The 15,038-nt window shown below is 40.5% G+C and overlaps 1 protein-coding gene across 1 annotated transcript in view; it reads left to right on the top strand.

Annotated features, from left to right (window-relative positions):
* Positions 1 to 14,762, top strand: part of PGM2 (phosphoglucomutase 2) — a 32,789-nt gene extending 18,027 nt beyond the window's left edge. The window contains exons 7-14 of the mRNA XM_008140358.3: positions 1,228 to 1,417; positions 2,156 to 2,253; positions 3,857 to 4,037; positions 4,129 to 4,222; positions 5,451 to 5,580; positions 6,271 to 6,460; positions 7,984 to 8,117; positions 12,925 to 14,762. Of these exons, the coding sequence (XP_008138580.2) occupies positions 1,228 to 1,417; positions 2,156 to 2,253; positions 3,857 to 4,037; positions 4,129 to 4,222; positions 5,451 to 5,580; positions 6,271 to 6,460; positions 7,984 to 8,117; positions 12,925 to 13,027 (1,120 nt within the window). The 3' untranslated portion in view covers positions 13,028 to 14,762. The remainder of the gene's footprint in view (positions 1 to 1,227; positions 1,418 to 2,155; positions 2,254 to 3,856; positions 4,038 to 4,128; positions 4,223 to 5,450; positions 5,581 to 6,270; positions 6,461 to 7,983; positions 8,118 to 12,924) is intronic.
* Positions 14,763 to 15,038: the final 276 nt, after the last annotated feature.

Here is a 15,038-nt window from a genome sequence, read left to right as displayed (position 1 = left end):
AGTTTCTCATGTTTCCCGGTTTGCTAGATGAAAGTAATATCTCACTTTATTTGCATTCTAAATAAGCTGTTTTTCATATTTATTCAACCTATATTTTTCTGTGTATTTGTTCATCTTTTGTATTTGTGAAACCTCTTGGCTTATGTAGAAAACTGGACTTCATTATTTTCAAATATTTTCCTTTCCAATGTTGCCTTTGTCCTTTTTCATTGAATCTTTTTGCTGAACTTTTATAAAAATTTGATGTTCATCAGTTTTTAATTTATGACTTCCAGGTTTTGTGTCATACTTAAGAAGACTTTACGCCACAATTATAAAATAAAATCTCCCCCTAGTTTTTGGACTTGTAATTTATATTTTGTAATATTTAAGTCTTTTGAGACATTAGTGATTTTTAATTTTGTTTGAGATCTGAAGTAGGAAAGCAAATTAGGTTTTTCTTTTTTTTCTAAAAGGTTGGTGGTTATACCAACATATTAAATTGAAGAATCTATCCTTCTTTGACCAATTGGAAATATCACTTTTCTCAAACAATTGCTAATACTAATTGAGTATTTATTATATACTAGAGGTTCAGTGCACGAATTCATGCACGGGTGGGGATCCCTCGGCCTGGCCAGCGATCAGGGCCAATCGGGGCAGACTGGCTGGGGGGAGGGACCGCGGGAGGTTGGCTGGCTGTGGGAGTGCACTGACCACCAGGGGCATCTCCTGCGTTGAGCATCTACCCCCTGGTGGTCAGTGCGCGTCATAGCTACCGGCTGGTCGTCCAGTCCTAATGGTCGCTTAGGCTTTTATATGTATAGATCATATAATTGCCATAGGTTGGAACCTGAGCCCAGGGCTCCTTCTGCTATCCCGCTCTCGGTGTGAATGCTACATCATAAACTCTGACAGTAACCAGATTTGCTGAAAATAACTGCAGAGTAAAATTTAACCTTTTGCACTCGGATGTCGAGTGTGACTCGACACGGTTAGCATTAGAATAAAGGAATCGAGAAAAAAGCAAGCGAGTGCAAAGGGTTAAAACTTGAGCATGTTGGAAGAGGGGTATTATATTTGAGAGGAGTAAGTGTTTTTAATGCAATTAGAGAGACCCTAGTTGTCTTGTACATTTGTATCACACTGATGTCTTGTGGGTCTGGTTCCTTGACACTTTGCAAACCTTCCCGTTTTGAAAGTCACGTTTGTGTATTTGATCATTTTCTGTGATGTGTCTCGTTCCAGGAGCGTGAACAGGGAGACCAAGCTGAAGTTTGTGCACACCTCCGTCCACGGCGTGGGTCACAGCTTCGTGCAGTCGGCTTTCCGGGCTTTTGACTTTGTTCCTCCCGAGGCTGTTCCCGAACAGAAGGATCCCGATCCTGAGTTCCCGACAGTGAAATACCCGAATCCCGAAGAGGGTAAAGGTGTCTTGGTAACCTCATATTTTTATTTGTAAAATTTACCTCTTCTGTTCAAAACTATGACTACCAAGTACAATATGGTTTTTTATGTGCTTTCATGGTATGGAACAAAAATAATTTCATCATTGGAAATATTTATATTTATTAATCATCCATATCTTAAAGGAACTTTCAAATTAGATATGTTAGCATCAGGATATGAGGGCTGAAATCTAAATGTTTTAAATTTAATTTAATTAATTAAGTTTAAGTTACTGTGCTTCCTTAATGCCAAAAGGAAACTAATAGAATGGAAGTTTATCCCATCAATTTTATTCCTTAATTGTCATTTTTCTGATATGAGGAAGTACTATTTAAATTACATTTTTCTGATATGAGGAAGTACATATTAAATTGTGGTTCCTTCAGCCTTTTAAAGGGTAGGGTAACGATGAGATTCAGAGAGCCAGTTTATTTTGGTTTGTTTGTGAGGTTGATCGCATGGGAAGCCGGGAGATACCACTCCAACTGCTCACACACGATCAGCTGTGGGTGAATTCCATGGGCAAGCCTGGGTCATGCTCTGGTTCTCCCATTATCTGACCTGGCTCAGGAAGTAATGCATGACCAGCCAAGACCACCTCCAGAAATAAAATTCAGCCTGAGTTTGGGGAAAATTCTCTTTTGGTTCTTAAATAACTGAACGTTTTTAAAGACTGCAATATACTTGATTCTTGGTGGAAATATTCTTTCTTTCTGCTCTTTTTCAGACTTTATCTTTTGCTTTGGCTGACAAAATCAAGGCCAAAGTCATTTTAGCAAATGACCCAGATGCTGACAGACTTGCTGTGGCAGAAAAGCAAGACAGGTACAAACTCATTGTGATTGCCTACATAATGGAAACGATAAAGGGTGACAGCTTGGGCAGGGAAATGCTCCTGGCGAGACTGGACCTGCTTGGCAATATTTCCCATTTACTTTGCAAATGATCATCTCACTGGATTTCTGGCGAGTCTTCCAGCACAGAGCAGGGTGCTGACACGGGGGCCACACGATTACTCTGCAAGCACAATGCAGAGTGAACCCGCCCAGTGTGAACCTGGAATTGAGATTACTCTGTTATCTTTTTATCGTTGATTTCTTTATAATTAATGACTCAGTGCCTAATGAGGACAAAGGGCTTTGCTTGGTGCTTGGCTTTATAGTCCTTTATTCGCCAGCGGGTTTGGTAAGGAGCTGACCTTCAAGGAAATGTTGAACTCAAGTTGAGCAGACTGGAGAGTGCTGACAGTGTAAGGCAAGTGTGACTGTAGAGTTTGCACGGAGGGGTGGTAAGTTGGGGGTGGGAGGCGTTGGAAGGCAGGCAGGGATCAAGCAGTTTCAGGTATCACATGGCATATGTGACGTTTGGGGGTAGTGGGGGTGCTGCTAAAGGGTTAGGGCAGTGGTCAGCAAACCGCAGTTCGCGAGCCACATGCGGCTCTTTGGCCCCTTGAGTGTGGCTCTCCCACAAAATACCACGTGCGGGCGCGCACGTACAGTGCGATTGAAACTTCGTGGCCCATGCGCAGACATCGGTTTTCGGCTCTCCAAAGAAATTTCAGTCGTTGTACTGCTGATATTTGGCTCTGTTGACTAAGGAGTTTGCCGACCACTGGGTTAGGGTTTTAGATTATAATGAAACAGAGTCAATTCTGTGTCCGTTTTTAGAGAATTAAGCTAAGGTGATACATGCTGAAACGTGCAATGTACTTCTAGCCACGTGGACCACAGAGAGGAAGATAAATCCCACGCATGTTTTTGGCGTCCTCACCGTTTTAGCACAGAGCCCAGTCTTAAGGAATGCTAAGCTGTTGCCCTCTCAGAGTCCATAATACAGACCGAAAGTTAAGACGTACACACTATTCTAGTTGGGGGATCTTGTCAGCATATTTCTGTTGTGTTGAAAAACAAAGCCTTTGCTGAAAAGGAAGAAAAAAGGAATGGTGTGTCATCACCGACATACTTTTACACGCTCTTCAAAGATTGGATGTTCGTCTAGGCCAGTGATGACGAACCTATGACACGCGTGTCAGCACTGACACACGTAGCCATTTCTGATGACACGCGGCTGCTAAGGCGGCCGCATGCCGAGGATGAAACATTTGCTGCTCCTGAGGATGAAACATTTGCGAAATCATGTTTTTTCCTCAAAGTGACACACTACCCGAGTTATGCTCAGTTTTTGGGCGAAGTTTGACACACCAAGCTCAAAAGGTTGCGCATCACTGCTCTAGGCGCACTGGCTGAGACGTGATAGAGGCTCACATGTTTGGGAAGCGGCAGTCACATTTCTGGCCAGTTATTTAAACAACAAGAACAGGGCGTCTTCCAGAAACGACCTTGAACCTTGTTTAGCTTCCTTGTCCCGTCGCAGTGACTCCCAGCGTCTCTGGAGACCTCAGCAGTGCCCGGGTTGTTTTCTCTTTCAGTGGTGAATGGAGAGTGTTTTCCGGCAATGAGTTGGGGGCCCTCTTGGGCTGGTGGCTCTTTACTTGTTGGAAAGAAAAGAACCAAGACCCCAGTGCCCTCAAGGACACGTACATGCTGTCCAGCACCGTCTCCTCCAAAATCTTGCGGGCCATTGCCTTAAAGGAGGGTTTTCACTTTGAGGTAAGGTGTTTGGGGGGACATGGTCTTTCGCCTTTCGTTTGCTCTGTTGAAGGTCTAAGACGCATCCTTCTGTTTTTGATTATCCCTTTAGGAAACATTAACTGGCTTTAAATGGATGGGAAACCGAGCCAAGCAGCTAATAGACCAGGGGAAAAATGTCTTATTTGCATTTGAGGAAGCTATCGGTAAGAAGCCATGTGATGCTCATAGAATTTGTTGATACATAGACTGCAAATACGTGGGGAAAGATGTGGATTTGGATTGGGGTTCAGTAAATTAGTGTGAAACAGGAGCACACGGTTTGCTTTGCTTCTGTGGCATTCAAAGAGCGTTGAACTGTCCTGCCCCTAAATGGGCATCTTAGATTTCGTTCAGCTAAAAAGAATATCTGGCAAATAACCAAGCCATTAATGTAAGAAAGTGAATCCTTTCCCCAGACGACTGAAAACAGCGATACTATGCACATGGCTGCTGGCAGCTTAAGAATCCACATTTTGGGGGAGTGTGATGTTTCCTCAACTGTGGAGTGGATATCCAGACCTAAGTGTTCTGTCCACAGGGAAGAAGGCCGAGTCGTGGTGCCTTCATCAAAGTCATTGTCACCTGAAAGGATGACCCCCAGCCCAGCCAGGATGACAGAAAAACACTTGTCTGAATCTGCCAATAGGAATGAGCAGAAAGGAGAATGAGCCACAGACACCTGAAATTCAGATGTTTGTGCTGGGGATATTTTAGCTATTCATTCAGAAAAAGCTCTGACACATCATACTTATCCTATAGTATGTGTTCTTCTGAGTCAAATGTATATTGCCTGCAGCACCATAAAATTGAACCAATTAATCGAACGAAGTGGAATTGCTCAGCGTTGTTCTTTTTTTGGTTGCAATTGGCGGTCTTGTCTTTCTACAGCTTTTCATTTAATAATATTTTTGCATTGGTTTATCAAATATTGATTGCATGTGAGTTATACAGTCATTCTGAAAGAAATGGGCACTGACCTCTGCCTGCAGCAGTTGCCAAGGATCTAATTAAATAACCACACAGAAGACACTAGGCCAGGAACCACGATGAATAATGTAACTCACAAGAACGATGGGGATTCAGAGAAGACAGCATAAGCCTTGACTAGAACAATTGGAAACAGTTCTGTAGGAGCTGGACCTAGGAAACAAGCACCATTTGTCTAGGAGGAAGACTCTCCTTACAGGTTATTCAACAAATCCTTCTTGAAGGCCTACTATGTGCTAAGCACTGGGCTAGATGCTTAACTATAATACTGGCCAATGAGAAGCATCCATCTACTTATACTGTACAGCCTCTTATGTGATAGGCAGGGTGCGTGTAGATACATGCACCACAATGCTATAAAGGAACCCACTCCTAAGTGTCCGTGTCTGACGTGTGTTTCTGCAGGATATATGTGCTGCCCTTTTGTTCTGGACAAAGATGGAGTCAGTGCCGCCGTCATAAGCGCAGAGTTGGCTAGCTTTCTTGCAACCAAAAATTTGTCTCTGTCTCAGCAGCTAAAGGCCATCTATGTCGAGTAAGTTTCTATTGATTATGAAATTGAAGTCATATAATTTGATTAGTTTCATGTGTACAATGTAATGATTCAATATATGTATATATTGGGACATGGTTGCCACAGTAAGTCGTTAACATACATCACCACGTGGCAATATATTTTAAGTGTATTATGTTCTTTAGTATGAGATACTAATATTCTTTCCAATGCTCTGACTTTAGTTATGAATTCTATTTCTTAAGAAAATGAAACGAGATTATCTTTTCGTTTGTGATACTTACCATTTGTGATAGCACTAATCTTGACTAAACGAGAACATTACAATCAATTACATGTGATTTTAAGTGTCTGATGCCAAAAAAGATTAAATGTGTTCATGAAACGACTATTTAGTCTTTATAGCAATTTCTCAACTCTTGCCTTTCTGGTGCAAAAGCAGCCAGACACAATACATAATGTAATGGGCGAGGGATGGCTGTTCCAGGAAAATTTTACCTACAAATATCGTCTGAAGGCAAGGTAGCAGCTTGGTGATCCCTCTGGTAAATTTTTATACCTCCTTCTTAATGCTAAATTATTGCTTTGAAGCTAGTCACGGGCATTTGTCTCATTAAGTAATTGAGAATGTGCTGGTTGGTGCCCGTTCTGTATATACTATGCAGAATTATTTGTTCCTCATTTTGCACGTATTTGTATTTGTTTTGATAGGTATGGCTACCATATTACCAAAGCTTCGTATTTTATCTGCCATGATCAAGGCGCCATTGAGAAATTATTTGAAAACCTTCGAAACTATGATGGGAAGAATAATTATCCGAAAACTTGTGGCAGATTTGAGATTTCTGGCATTAGGGACCTTACCACTGGCTATGATGATGGCCAGCCTGACAAAAAAGCGGTAAGTCACATCCACTTTCATCTAACTCTTGTCTGTTATTGATTTCAAAGAGGGGGAGTGAGGGAGAGAGGGATAGAAACATCAAGGATGACAGACAATCATTGATCGGCTGCCTCATGCACACCCTCTACTGGTGACAGAGCCCACAACCTGGGCATGTGCCCTGACTGGGAATTGAACTGTGACCTCCTGGTTCTTAGGTCGACACTCAGCCACTGAGCCACACCAGCCGGCTAATACACAATATATTATTAAAAGATAATTAGTATAGTCCTGACTGGTTTGGCTCGGTGGGTAGAGTGTTGACCTGCAGACTGAAGGTTCCCAGGTTCAATTCCGGTCAAGGGCATGTACCTTGGTTGCGGGCGCGTCCCCAGTGGGGGGTGTGCGGGAGGCGGCTGATCAATGTTTCTCTCTCCTTGATGTTTCTAGCTCTCTATCCCTCTCCCTTCCTCTCTGTAAAAAATCAATAAAATATATATATTTTTAAAAAAAGATAAATAGTATTAAGAGTTACAATGAAACATGGCAAATCCAACCACTGCCATCTCATTGTCATGCATCGACAGCCACATTGCCTCTCAGTTTTTTCTCCTGGTCTTTACCAACAGGTTTCTAAATACTGTGCTTATATGGTGATGTTTTGAATTATCAGTGTTAGACTCGGAGATAAGGATTTAGTTCTTACACTTCCAGCATTCACCATTCCCCTTCCTTCCTGTCCTCACAATACATTTATACCATAACTTTGGGTGACATCAGATTCTGTGCTTGTATGGATATGGCAGAGGGTGAGGATCCGAGAGGGTCTGACAGCTGCTTTCAAACACCACCTTGCCTTTCCCCTGCCCTCTGCAGTCCCTGGTGCCTCAGGTAGTGAGCTTGGCAGGGTTCTGCAGAACACCTTGCCTGGGTTCTCGTCTGTCGCCTGCCGTGCTCAGCTGTCACCCCGTGTTCCGGGCCAGGTCTGCTCCTCCATCTGTTGTCTGACTTCCTGGATTGGCTGGCAACCCCATCAACTGCGATTTCCTTTCTTCCTCTTTGCCCTCGTGTTTGTTTGTTTTTTCATACTCCTGTCATTTTAGTGAGGCTTCCAGATATGAATACATCCGCCAGAAGCTTAATTTTTTTTTAAGTCTGTCCATAGACATTTTTGCAAAGTTAAGATCTAGTGTTGTTTTTATTTTATTATTTTGTAATGCATCATTAATCTATTTAAATCAATTTCTTGTGAGATTATATATTGCCGTTTTAGTAAAGCTTTAGTCGTTTTCATGAATAGAACGGAAGAGGTAAAAAGCCTAGTATACAAAGTTTACTTAAACTTCACCCATTTCCTTATTATTATTATCTAGTGTGTCATTTATAGGGAGTACATTTTCAGATTTTCTCCACAGTGTTCTTCTTTCTGAGCCAATATATTTGTTTGGCATTTATTTTCTTGCGTATCTAGAGGAAACTTACTTAGGCCAGAGGAGTTTCTGTTACTATATGCATTCAGAACGTGTGTAATTCGTTCCTAGGTTCTCCCTACCAGTAAAAGCAGCCAAATGATCACCTTTACCTTTGCGAATGGATGCGTGGCCACCATGCGGACCAGCGGGACAGAGCCCAAAATCAAGTACTACGCCGAACTGTGTGCCCCGCCTGGGAACAGGTAAGACGTGGATGGCAGCTGCTGTGGTTTTAGGCCCTAAACTTCCGAGTTGGTTCTGTTCATAGGCTGAGTAAAACATTTCATCTTTCCAGTATGTCATTTAACTGGGACGCTTGTTCCAGAACCTACAGCAATACTGTGATATTAACGTCTCCCTGGAGCATCCAGGGCCAAGAGTGTTCCCTTCATGCCTAATTACATCTCTTTCTCTCCCCACTTTTCTTTGTCTGAGAAAAATGCCATTCCTAATTTCAGTAATAGTAATATTATTTCCTTTTTCTAGTACTTTTTATATGAGGTAAGCATATATGTTCCTTTTTCTAGTACTTTTTATATGAGGTAAGCATATATGTTCCTTTTTCTAGTACTTTTTATATGAGGTAAGCATATATGTTTCTCTTTTTCCGCATGTATCTGATACAATAAAGTAAAATCATTGCACATGCATTCAGCACATATTTTGAGCACCTGTGCTGTGTGGTTGCATCAGGCTACGCTGGGTCCCAGGATAAAGATACAACGTCAGAAAGAGTCCTTGCCACCGAAGGACTGATGGTCTGGTAGCTTCAGGGTCATGTCTTCGTGAGTATGGGAAAGGGTTTGAGTTGGTCACTTTCCAACTATAACATTTTGAACTTTAACAACTGTGGTGTATGTCATTAGCATGTGCAAGTGTGATACTGCAAACCTACTTAACCCACAGTTAACTAGCTCTTCTCTATTTAGATTACAGTTAAGAATCAGGGGGAAAATTTTAAGGTGAAATCAACTCTGTCCAATAGAAATAAAATGTGAGCCACATATGCAAATTTAAATGTTCCATTAGTGAATAGAAACAGGTGAAATTAATTTTAATATATTTTATTTAACCTAGTCTACTTAAATATTGTCATTACAATATGTAATCCATACTAAAAGTTATTGAGATATTTCACGTTTTCTTCACAATCCATTTAGTATCTTACAACTTGCCATCTATCTCAATTCAAATGCCAAATAATTTTTGGAAATACTATATCTATATTTAGCTTTCATAAAATTTACAGTAGAAAACGTAGAATTGGATACCCCAGTTGTTCCAAACATACTTAAGTTTTCCAACAGCCAAATCAGGTGTCAATTTTTAAATTTGAATTTCAATCAGTCTGACTTAAATAAAATTTAAAAATCAGTTTCTTGGTTGTCTGAGGCATATTTCAAGTGCTTGACAGCCACGTGTGGCTAATGGCTGCTGTAGTAGACGCCAGAAGTCTCGGGTTGTTAACAACATGTATTCCAAAGCTCTGCTCGTAGAAAGACTCTTCTGCGTTTGTGAATCAAATTTGCACCGTGTGGAAGTAGGAGCAGAGGAACACTGCTGAGCATCTTAAATTGCCAAGCCAATCGCAGATTAAAATATAGCAAATTAGGAGTGGGTGAGGAAACAATTGTTAGGGTTAGACTTCCCTTAGACAGGCAAAGTGAGTGCAGATAGCAAAGCAAGAAATACTGCAGCAAAGCAAAATACAAACATGGAAACAAGAACTCGGGGAGTTTAAGGGAAGTAGCATTCCGCTCCCAGTGGGCCCTGCATCTTCTGAGTAAGAGCTGCCGCACAGCTGTCAGAGTCGTGATTACAGTTCTTAACCATCGAGGTACTCAAATGGATCTATGAAGTCATGGGACTGGAATAGATTTGCTACAGATTCTCATTAAAACCTTCTGGTGCTTAAAGGGCAAAAACTCAGCCATGAAGCAACTTAAACATAAAGCAGCTCATTTTCTGAGCACGTTGCATTACCAGCGTTTTATGGAATATTGTGCAAGTATCGGTGTTTCCATGTGTGTGGAATAACTAGCTGTTTGCTACTACATCGAGTATGATTTTTCCATTGGCTTCTTTGTAATTCTCATTCTCACTTAGTGTTTGTATATTTCTGTATCTTTTTTTGGGGGGGGGTGGGGGGGGAATAGACGTTAGGCCAATTTAAAGATATTTTCAATAGATATTTGTCTTTTCATTATCCTGTGAAAAATGTGCCTAATATTCCAGAAAACTTTGCTTTAAAATAACAGTACTATTTAATGTTTAAGGGTCTGTGTTATTTACATTTTTCCCATGGCTTACTGAGTAGACTTAAATTCAAACACTGATGTATAAATTGCTGAAAACACTTAGAAAAATTGTGCTTTTATTATATTCATTGAAATGTTGCTTGCTTGTATTAAATGGGACATTAAGCACTAGTAAGTCAGCTACGGCTACGCTGTCGGGGCTCAAGCCAGGCACCAGCATATGTACTGTACAACAGCAGTAAAACCATGGCTAAGGTTTCTTTATTTTCTGATAACCTAAAATATTATTAATATAGTCATATCATGAATTTCATTTATTCATAGAATTTCATTACCTATTAATTCCTTAGGATGTGAAATCCTTTTCTGGCATAAGTCCTGCTTTTTAAAAAATATTTTGTTGGGGTAGATGTCTTTAGTTTTTATTTTGGAAAATTTGAAAACTACAGAAATGTTGAAATACTAATGTAGTGAATATTACATGCCCTCGCTTAGACCAGGACTTGGTAAGCTTTTCCTGTAAAGAGCTAGATAGTAAATATTTTAGGGTTTGCAGGTCCTGTGGTCTCTGTCACAACTACTGGGTCTGCTGTCCTAACTAGAAAACAGGCAGAGACGTGAAGGAATGGGTGTGGCAATGTTTCGGTGAAATTTACACAAACAGGCCATAAAGCCCTGGTTTGCCTACCTCAACCTAGAATGAGCAAATGCTAACATTTTGTGATGTTTGCTCTCTCTCACCGTATACATTATGTTTTTGGTTGTTTATTTTCCCCCTGAGCCGTTTGAAAGTAAGTCATAGACTTTAATATGCATTCCTAAGAACAAAGACTTTCTCTTACTGTCTAAGGTTTAGCTAATACTTATATCAGGGAGGGTTCTAACAGAAACAAGACCAGTAGGAGCTATAAAGATACATATCTCTCTGTAGACTACAGATATATGCCTGTATGTCACTGTTGAGTTTTAGGTATATTGTTGAAAAAAACACACACAGTAATTAGTTATGTGCCTTCCTGAGAATGGCTTTTTTCTTCAAAGCACACTTATGGGGAAGGAAAAAAAAAAAAGACCTGTGTGGTTCATATGTACTTAGGAAGCATAATTACTTTATGTGTTACCAACGGGGGTAAAAATAATTATAACGACAGCTTACATTTATTGAGGTTTTGGGGCCAGGTTCTATGCTAATTGCTCTCTATAATTTATCTCAATCTACACAACAGCTCTCTTGGGAAGGTACAGTCTTTATCCCAATTTTACAAATGAGGAAGGAATCTGGGCCTTCCAGAGGCTAAGCCTTCCCCGGGGCACACCCTAGCAACCGTAGAGCCAGAATTAACGCCTGTAACAAGATGTATTGTGTTCGTGGTACTCTTAGCTTTTACAATGTAAAAATGATCTTAAATTACAAGGATTGCCATCTCCGTTAAAATAAAGTTTGTAGCCCTGACTGGTTTGGCTCAGTGGATAGAGCATCGGCCTGCAGACTGAAGGGTCCCTGAAGGATTTAGCTTTTTTAAGTAGTTTTTTGGGTTAAAGTTCTCATAGTAACACACTGTGCTAGTGGCCTGACACTTATATGAGCTGCTGGAAACTTGTCTAATTCCAAGTTTTATCTGTCATCTGCCTTCCAGTCGTTTACATATGAATGTTTTCCGCCTGCTTGAAAACTGGATTTCCTTAGCGGGATCTTGCTCCCTAGATTAGAGTTTGTATTTCAGTTGTGGCCCTTTGTTCTGGAGGTAGAATAATGAAGACAAACCCCGGGGTCTGAGTCCCTGGTGCGTGACTAGCAGGCCCGCCGGGAGGCTCCCTGGCCCTGTCTGGTCTAGGAAGGCCTGACGGCCGCATCTGCCGCTTAGCTTCCAGCAGTTTGTGGGGAAACAGGATCCGGAACGTTCTTGTCCTGGGAGACCCAGGGCATCACAGATGTCGCTTGTAGGTTCAGTGACAACGGGAGTCGTGAACGTTTTCTCTGCGCTGTGAGGCACAGACATTGCAGAGCTTTTAGGGATGTGAGGGCAAACATTGTGTTTCTTAAAAATTCTTTTGAGCCCTAACCTGTTTGGCTCAGTGTATAGAGCGTCGGCCTGTGGACTCGGGGGTCCCAGGTTGGATTCCGGTCAAGGGCATGTACCTTGTTGCAGGCATATCCTCAGTAGGGGGTGTGCAGGAGGCAGCTGATCGATGTTTCTCTCTCATCGATGTTTCTAACTCTCTCTCCCTCTCCCTTCCTCTCTGTAAAAAATCAATAAAATATATTAAAAAATTCCTTTGAGGACTAGAAAGGGATGGTTTTTGTTTATGGTTGAGACTTTGGGAAAGCCTTTGGGGAAATAATTGATATTGTCTCATGGGATTTGTTGTTGTTAACAGAGGCTCCCTGGACTTCCGTTTTGTCTGATTTATTAGTAGCCCTCCTCTGAAGGTTACATGTCAGTGTTACTTGGTCACAGTGGGGAGAATTTAAATCTGCTTTGGGCCCTGGCTGGTTTGGCTCAGTGGATAGAGCGTCGCCTGTGGACTAAAGGGTCTCAGGTTCTATTCCGGTCAAGGGCACATTTCTGGGTTGTGGTCTCGATTCCCAGTAGGGGGCGTGCAGGAGGAAGCCGATCAATGATTCTCTCTCATCATTGATGTTTCTATCTCTCCCTCTCTCTTCCACTCTGAAGTCAATAAAAATATATTTAAAAAATAAAATATGCTTTGTGAAAATCCACTGATCTAGAATTTCCCCCTTATTTTGCAGTGATCCAGAGCAGCTGAAGAAAGAACTAAATGAACTAGTCACCGCTATTGAAGAACATTTTTTCCAGCCACAAAAGTATAACCTGCAGGCAAAAGCAGAGTGAACTATCCCAGCCTTGGGCACAATTGCATTTACCTACATTAAGCTGAACTTGATTTCTTAATCATCATCCGTAAGGGCCAAGTGATTTAAACTGTCACTACAAGTATTTATATTTTTTAATAGACCTACATTCCTCATTGTCTTATGTTGGATCTTTAACGTAAATAAAGAAAAGATAGGTAAACCTAACACACCAACATTCCTATTAAAAGGTTAAGACTCGCATTATCAGAATTCTAAAAAATTAAGATTTTTAAAATATATTATAATGAATATGCTTTAATTATAGTAAACAACAAATATGTGTTTTCTCTATAATTCTTTTTATGAATAATTGAAATAACCAGGAAGCCCTTACAGTTAGATAATTCTGGGCTGTCATGTGTAAGATGCCCACATTTTACATACGTAGGCAAACCTCGTCTTATTGTACGTCACTTCATTGAGCTTCACAGGTGTTGCGTTTTTTACAAACTGAAGGCAAAAGATTATGACTCGCTTTATTAAGATACTCACTTTATTACCGGAGTCTGGAACCGACCTCGAAATATCTCCGAGGTACTCTAGTACCTCGGGGTGGGCAAAAGTAAGTTTACAGTTCTGTTCAAATGGAAAATAATACAGTAATTAGTAAATAATACAAGAACAAAATCTGTTTCGCATCTTCACAACTGTGTACTTACTTTTGCCTACCCCTGTGTATTTCTATCAATTGTTTATAAAGTAAAATAAATGAACAGATCAAATGTTGTGTTTATGTTTAGGAAAAATACAGTTTACAGAAACCTGTGAAAAGGAGCAAAAGATACCTTAAAAAGATAAGTTTTTTTGTTTTGTTTTGTTTTTTACCTAAATCCTGTTAGTTCTAATAATATACCATTATACATTGTACATGTGCTAGGGAAAAAACAGCTTAACCATTTTTGTTCAATGCATTACCATTCATTTTATCTCTTTAAATCTTGGATCAAAGAGTTGGTTATTTGAAACTTGCAAAGTACTTTATTGTACAACTTTTTACTCTAGCACAATTTAATTCTTGTTCCTGCGGTGGCAAGGATGATAAATAACTATTCACCTGACTCTGACTTTTTTTTTTGCTTTGTTCATACATAATCAAAATCTAAAACTAGACTTTTTGTATAATAGATTTTCTTTTCCAGCTTCATTATTTTAGCCTGTGCCTTCTACCCTCCTCCTAACTGCTGGCCTTATAACCTTACAGAATGATTCCCCTTGAGTGAGTCCTCCTGAGTGAGGACCACGCTGTTTTTTCTTTAATTCAAGTATTTTATGTGATTTTTAAAGCAAGTGATCGCCTATTATTATTCTTATTGTTAACCTAAATGGTTATGAACAGTTTCAGAACAATGAGAAATACAATACTGTTGACAATCAATTTTCTAAAGTAAAGGAAAAATATTCTTATATCTTAGTGATACATAGCTTGTGCCCTACCGGAACTCTTAAATCCACAATATTCAATATAATCTATCAGCTGCTTCATTGTAGAAGCTATATTTATTTTTGTGTTATAATGTTTTCAAGTCTCAGACTGTACACTGGAAAATAAGAAATGGTAGATCTGTGTCCTTGCTACGGTTTTCTGAACATGTAAACTATACCTCATCACAGAGTCTGTTTCTGAAAATACAGAAGCGATTGAGATCCAATTCTGCTGTAATGGAGCTCACAGTCTAATCGAAGGGCTAATAAATAACTGTCATTCTCACAAATTCTGTAGTAGAATTATTTACAAAGCACGCAGAGGTCAGAAGTGTGTGGGGGAGAGTCATTCTGTACAGATGGCCTCACAGAAGAGAGATGAATGAACTGCTTCACCTTGGGAGGGTGAGCAACAGCTGAAGGTGGAGTAGAAAGTCCTAGGACCTAGGCACAGAGCACAGCATTATCGAAAGTAGAGGTGCTGGGATGTGTGTGCATTTTGGGGGAATGGTGGTGGGAAAGCAGAACCCACCTGTAAACCTCAGCACATACCCCCACTTCTCTGC

The sequence above is a fragment of the Eptesicus fuscus genome, chromosome 2, assembly GCF_027574615.1.
Source record: "Eptesicus fuscus isolate TK198812 chromosome 2, DD_ASM_mEF_20220401, whole genome shotgun sequence".
Lineage (NCBI taxonomy): Eukaryota > Metazoa > Chordata > Mammalia > Chiroptera > Vespertilionidae > Eptesicus > Eptesicus fuscus.
Note: the sequence above shows the minus strand (reverse complement) of the source record. Positions and strands in the feature narration are given on the sequence as shown.